Source organism: Salmo trutta, unplaced genomic scaffold (assembly GCF_901001165.1).
Source record: "Salmo trutta unplaced genomic scaffold, fSalTru1.1, whole genome shotgun sequence".
Classification (NCBI taxonomy): domain Eukaryota; kingdom Metazoa; phylum Chordata; class Actinopteri; order Salmoniformes; family Salmonidae; genus Salmo; species Salmo trutta.
Window position 1 is genome coordinate 173,543 of NW_021823216.1, and position 7,500 is coordinate 181,042.

General features: G+C 40.9%; 1 protein-coding gene across 1 annotated transcript in view; it reads left to right on the forward strand.

Annotated features, from left to right (window-relative positions):
- The window catches only part of LOC115189731 (leucine-rich repeat-containing G-protein coupled receptor 5), a 653,393-nt gene that overhangs the window by 118,069 nt on the left and 527,824 nt on the right, over positions 1 to 7,500 (forward strand). The window contains exons 10-12 of the mRNA XM_029748273.1: positions 2,347 to 2,418; positions 2,860 to 2,925; positions 3,031 to 3,102. Of these exons, the coding sequence (XP_029604133.1) occupies positions 2,347 to 2,418; positions 2,860 to 2,925; positions 3,031 to 3,102 (210 nt within the window). The remainder of the gene's footprint in view (positions 1 to 2,346; positions 2,419 to 2,859; positions 2,926 to 3,030; positions 3,103 to 7,500) is intronic.

The following is a 7,500-nucleotide window of genomic DNA, read 5'->3' on the forward strand; positions in this document are numbered from 1 at the left end:
CACCGTGTTCTGTCTTCAAACAGATTCTTCTACGACAACCCCATCCAGTTTGTTGGCCAGTCGGCCTTCCAGCACCTCCCTGAGCTGCGGACACTGTGAGTCACACAGTCAAACACTGACTTTAGTTTGGTATAAAAAATGAAAAACAATTTGTATGTTTCAATAAAGGTTATATGAAGTGAAGTGAAATGGGTGAATTCTTGCCGTGAAGCCATATCTATGATACATACATGAACTCTGTACACTTCAGACTAGTATCATGGAAAGGTCTGTACTCTCTCTTTTTCTAATGCATCTGTCCCTCTTCATTGCTCTCTCTCTCTCTCTCTCACTCTCTCTGTCCCCCACCCTCTCTCTCTCTCTCCTTTTCTAATGCATCTGTCCCTCTTCATCTCTTTCTCTCTCTGCCCCCCTCTCTCTCTCCTTTTCTATTGTCTCTCTCTCTCCCTCTCTCTCTCTCTCTCTCTCTTTCTCTCTCTCGCTCTCTCTCTCTGTCTCTCTCACTGCCCCCCTCTCTCTCTTTCCCCTCCCTCTCTCTCTTTCTGCCTGCCCCACCTCTTACTCTCTTGTCCTTTGTATCCAGATCTCTGAATGGAGCAGCAGAAATCACAGAGTTCCCAGACCTCACTGGCACCAAGAGTCTTGAGAGCCTGTAAGTCCAGCGAGCAATGCTAACACCCAACCATTCAGACCCAATGCTAACACCCAACCATTCAGACCCAATGCTAACACCCAACCATTCAGACCCAATGCTAACACCCAACCATTCAGACCCAATGCTAACACCCAACCATTCAGACCCAATGCTAACACCCAACCATTCAGACCCAATGCTAACACCCAACCATTCAGACCCAATGCTAACACCCAACCATTCAGACCCAATGCTAACACACAACCATTCAGACCCAATGCTAACACCCAACCATTCAGACCCAATGCTAACACCCAACCATTCAGACCCAATGCTAACACACAACCATTCAGACCCAATGCTAACACCCAACCATTCAGACCCAATGCTAACACCCAACCATTCAGACCCAATGCTAACACCCAACCATTCAGACCCAATGCTAACACACAACCATTCAGACCCAATGCTAACACCCAACCATTCAGACCCAATGCTAACACCCAACCATTCAGACCCAATGCTAACACACAACCATTCAGACCCAATGCTAACACCCAACCATTCAGACCCAATGCTAACACGCAACCATTCAGACCCAATGCTAACACCCAACCATTCAGACCCAACCATTCAGACCCAATGCTAACACCCAACCATTCAGACCCAATGCTAACACCCAACCATTCAGACCCAATGCTAACACCCAACCATTCAGACCCAATGCTAACACCCAACCATTCAGACCCAATGCTAACACGCAACCATTCAGACTCAATGCTAACACCCAACCATTCAGACCCAATGCTAACACCCAACCATTCAGACCCAATGCTAACACCCAACCATTCAGACCCAATGCTAACACCCAACCATTCAGACCCAATGCTAACACCCAACCATTCAGACCCAATGCTAATACGCAACCATTCAGACCCAATGCTAACACCCAACCATTCAGACCCAACCATTCAGACCCAATGCTAACACCCAACCATTCAGACCCAATGCTAACACCCAACCATTCAGACCCAATGCTAACACCCAACCATTCAGACCCAATGCTAACACCCAACCATTCAGACTCAATGCTAACACCCAACAATTCAGACCCAGACCCTTCTTTACTGTTCTAACCCAATGTCAGGTAAATATTTTCCCACAGAAAACGAGTTTAATTAAGAGCTCATAAATACTAATAAATGTGCCCTGATTTTGCCAGCAATCACGTCACTACCCACCACTGTGTGTGACCTGCTACCCAACCAAATCATTTCATAGAATTTTTCATATTTGAAAATGTACTGTTTGCTGTTATAACCTACCTGACTCCCAGCTCATTTGCTGTCTTAACCGGCATGTAACCTGCAATCAGGAACATGCTGGTCTTCCCAGGATTTAAACCTAAAGCCCCAAAATACAAGTGTTTTTTATCATTAATGATTATTATTTTATCCAATGTTGATGTTCAGTGCAGAGTTGTCATTTATGTTGAGACGTGTTGGTTTTCATAGTGTTGGTGTTGGGTTTTTGAATTAATAAGTGTTTCTTAGTTCTACTAGTGTGATCATACCATGACACATATCAGGGCTTTATTATACACATAAACAAACTGCCCTGTGGAATGTCTGCACATTCAGTGAATGAATCTATTCACAAGGCTCTTACACAGATCCAGGGATAATATCATGTGACCTTTGAACTCTGTGTAGGACCATCACTGGAGCTCGCATCACATCCCTACCCACCACTGTGTGTGACCAGCTACCCAACCTGCAAGTGCTGTGAGTCCCTATTTTTCACCAATCAATCAATCAATCAATCAATTAATCAATCATCCATTTTTTGTATAGATTTTTTTAATTTAACCTTTACTTTAACTAGTCAGTTAAGAACAAATACTTATTTACAATGACGGCCTACCAGGGAACAGTGGGTTAACTGCCTTGTTCAGGGGCAGAATGACAGATTTTTACCTTGTCAGCTCAGGGATTTGATCTAGCAACCTTTCGGTTACTGACCCAATGCTCTAATCACTAGGATACCTGGCCTAGTTTATCAAAAACTGCTTTACAATAACCTGGCATAGACTCCCAAAGAGCATCATGCCCTCTGTCAACATGTTTAAATCAGATGTATAAAAGTGACATATTTGAAAGGACATGTAGTAAAGTATAATGGTAGTGTAGGTTACAGTGGATCTCCTTTCTGTCCCCCTCACACAGAGATCTGTCCTACAACATGATCCAGTCTCTGCCAAGCTTCAGAGGATGTGAGAAGATTCAGAAAATGTGAGTATCTTGGCAACCAGAGAAGCCTTATAAAACGATATGAGCCGTGGCTTTACAATAAAAACTGTTTAAATTGGGGTTTTATTTTATTTAATTTTTTTATAGTGATCTGCACCACAATGAAATTGAAGAGTTGCAAGCAGACACATTCCAGGGACTGACTTCCCTACGGTCTCTGTGAGTACACTGGTCTGGGTGTGTGCGTGTGCGTGTGTGTGTGTATGTGTGCGTGCTTATGACCTCACGTTCCCATTATATTCAGATTACTTCATGTTCATAATTTGTATCGGGTTTTCACTCCAATATGCCTCAAATGTTTGTTTTCTCAATTCAGAAAGTGATGAATGTGGTGAATTCCAGGGAGGGTGGTTCTCCACACTGTTGCAATGAGAGAATGTAGCTAGTATTGTGACCGGCATGTCAGGACCATGGCCTGTTTTCACTAGCACCCTATTCCCTAGTGCACTAGTTTGGGGCCTGGACCACTCTGACACACTACATAGGGAATAGGGTGCCATTTGGTATGTCAGGATGAGAAGTGTTGTCCATATTTCATGTGAGTGGCCGTTCTGTTCAACAGAAGGTATTGTTTACTTCCTGTGTGAAAGAGAAGCCTCTGACAAATACAGTCTGGCAGTACCCTGTGGGGGGGGGGGGGGGGGTCTGTGTGTGTGTGTGTGTGTGTGTGTGTGTGTGTGTGTGTGTGTGTGTGTGTGTGTGTGTGTGTGTGTTTAAAGCTGAGCCGTCAGACAAACAAACACTCCTCTCCTCCTGTTTACGTTTCCTGCATCTTGTTTCCATCCCGTCGCCACCTTCCTTCACCCCGTCATGTCGTGGGTGGCCTTGTCCTTGACATTCCTACTCAAAACTGGACACCCTCCCCTCACCCCCCTCCCCACCCCCCCCCCCCACCCCCCACGCACCCCAACCCCCCTCCGCTACCCTCAGGCCACTACTTCTCATGAGATGCCTGTTTGGCCCTTCATAGTAGTGTAGAATCATGAGAAAGAAATGTCCTTTCTCTGTCCAAAACGTTCACTGACTCTCTCTCGTTCTCAGAGCCAGCAAGTGAGAGATTGAATAGTTTAGTTTGGCTGCCAGCCTGCGAGTGGAGTTGTCAGGTTTCACCAGAATCATCACTTGCATATCAAATGACTCCCTATTCCATTTTATAGTGCACTAATAACCCATAGACCTCTGGTCAAATGTAGTGCACTATGTAGGGAATAGGGTGCCATTTGGGAAATAGACATTATTACCATGTTATTCTGTTAGCCTGTTAGCTGAATGGGGAAATAGACATTATTACCATGTTATTCTGTTAGCCTGTTAGCAGAATGGGGAAATAGACATTATTACCATGTTATTCTGTTAGCCTGTTAGCAGAATGGGGGAAATATACATTATTACCATGTTATTCTGTTAGCTGAATGGGGGAAATAGACATTATTACCATGTTATTCTGTTAGCCTGTTAGCTGAATGGGGGAAATAGACATTATTACCATGTTATTCTGTTAGCTGAATGGGGAAATAGACATTATTACCATGTTATTCTGTTAGCCTGTTAGCTGAATGGGAAATAGACATTATTACCATGTTATTCTGTTAGCCTGTTAGCTGATTGGGGGTAATAGACGTTATTACCATGTTATTCTGTTAGCCTGTTAGCAGAATGGGGAAATAGACATTATTACCATGTTATTCTGTTAGCCTGTTAGCTGAATGGGGGAAATAGACATTATTACCATGTTATTCTGTTAGCCTGTTAGCTGAATGGGGAAATAGACATTATTACCATGTTATTCTGTTAGCTGAATGGGGAAATAGACATTATTACCATGTTATTCTGTTAGCCTGTTAGCTGAATGGGGGAAATAGACATTATTACCATGTTATTCTGTTAGCCTGTTAGCTGAATGGGGGAAATAGACATTATTACCATGTTATTCTGTTAGCCTGTTAGCTGAATGGGGAAATATACATTATTACCATGTTATTCTGTTAGCCTGTTAGCTGAATGGGGAAATATACATTATTACCATGTTATTCTGTTAGCCTGTTAGCTGAATGGGGTAATAGACATTATTACCATGTTATTCTGTTAGCCTGTTAGCTGAATGGGGAAATATACATTATTACCATGTTATTCTGTTAGCCTGTTAGCTGAATGGGGAAATAGACATTATTACCATGTTATTCTGTTAGCTGAATGGGGAAATAGACATTATTACCATGTTATTCTGTTAGCCTGTTAGCTGAATGGGGAAATAGACATTATTACCATGTTATTCTGTTAGCCTGTTAGCTGAATGGGGAAATAGACATTATTACCATGTTATTCTGTTAGCCTGTTAGCAGAATGGGGAAATAGACACTATTACCATGTTATTCTGTTAGCTGAATGGGGGAAATAGTCATTATTACCATGTTATTCTGTTAGCCTGTTAGCTGAATGGGGGAAATAGACATTATTACCATGTTATTCTGTTAGCCTGTTAGCTGAATGGGGGAAATAGACATTATTACCATGTTATTCTGTTAGCTGAATGGGGGAAATAGACATTATTATCATGTTATTCTGTTAGCCTGTTAGCTGAATGGGAAATATACATTATTACCATGTTAGTCTGTTAGCTGAATGGGGGAAATAGACATTATTACCATGTTATTCTGTTAACTGAATGGGGAAATAGACATTATTACCATGTTATTCTGTTAGCCTGTTAGCTGAATGGGGGAAATAGACATTATTACCATGTTATTCTGTTAGCTGAATGGGGGAAATAGACATTATTACCATGTTATTCTGTTAGCTGAATGGGGAAATAGACATTATTACCATGTTATTCTGTTAGCCTGTTAGCAGAATGGGGAAATAGACATTATTACCATGTTATTCTGTTAGCCTGTTAGCTGAATGGGGGTAATAGACATTATTACCATGTTATTCTGTTAGCAGAATGGGGGAAATAGACATTATTACCATGTTATTCTGTTAGCCTGTTAGCTGAATGGGGAAATAGACATTATTACCATGTTATTCTGGTAGCCTGTTAGCTGAATGGGGGGAAATAGACATTATTACCATGTTATTCTGTTAGCCTGTTAGCAGAATGGGGAAATAGACATTATTACCATGTTATTCTGTTAGCCTGTTAGCTGAATGGGGGTAATAGACATTATTACCATGTTATTCTGTTAGCAGAATGGGGGAAATAGACATTATACCATGTTATTCTGTTAGCCTGTTAGCTGAATGGGGAAATAGACATTATTACCATGTTATTCTGGTAGCCTGTTAGCTGAATGGGGGAAATAGACATTATTACCATGTTATTCTGTTAGCCTGTTAGCAGAATGGGGAAATAGACATTATTACCATGTTATTCTGTTAGCCTGTTAGCTGAATGGGGGTAATAGACATTATTACCATGTTATTCTGTTAGCAGAATGGGGGAAATAGACATTATTACCATGTTATTCTGTTAGCCTGTTAGCTGATTGGGGGTAAAAGACATTATTACCATGTTATTCTGTTAGCAGAATGGGGGAAATAGACATTATTACCATGTTATTCTGTTAGCCTGTTAGCAGAATGGGGAAATAGACATTATTACCATGTTATTCTGTTAGCCTGTTAGCTGAATGGGAAATAGACATTATTACCATGTTATTCTGTTAGCTGAATGGGGGAAATAGACATTATTACCATGTTATTCTGTTAGCCTGTTAGCTGAATGGGAAATAGACATTATTACCATGTTATTCTGTTAGCCTGTTAGCAGAATGGGGAAATAGACATTATTACCATGTTATTCTGTTAGCCTGTTAGCAGAATGGGGAAATAGACATTATTACCATGTTATTCTGTTAGCCTGTTAGCTGAATGGGGGAAATAGACATTATTACCATGTTATTCTGTTAGCCTGTTAGCAGAATGGGGGAAATAGACATTATTACCATGTTATTCTGTTAGCCTGTTAGCTGAATGGGGGAAATAGACATTATTACCATGTTATTCTGTTAGCCTGTTAGCTGAATGGGGAAATAGACATTATTACCATGTTATTCTGTTAGCTGAATGGGGAAATAGACATTATTACCATGTTATTCTTTTAGCCTGTTAGCTGAATGGGGAAATAGACATTATTACCATGTTATTCTGTTAGCCTGTTAGCTGAATGGGGAAATAGACATTATTACCATGTTATTCTGTTAGCCTGTTAGCAGAATGGGGAAATAGACACTATTACCATGTTATTCTGTTAGCTGAATGGGGGAAATAGTCATTATTACCATGTTATTCTGTTAGCCTGTTAGCTGAATGGGGGAAATAGACATTATTACCATGTTATTCTGTTAGCCTGTTAGCTGAATGGGGGAAATAGACATTATTACCATGTTATTCTGTTAGCTGAATGGGGGAAATAGACATTATTATCATGTTATTCTGTTAGCCTGTTAGCTGAATGGGAAATATACATTATTACCATGTTAGTCTGTTAGCTGAATGGGGGAAATAGACATTATTACCATGTTATTCTGTTAACTGAATGGGGGAAATAGACATTAT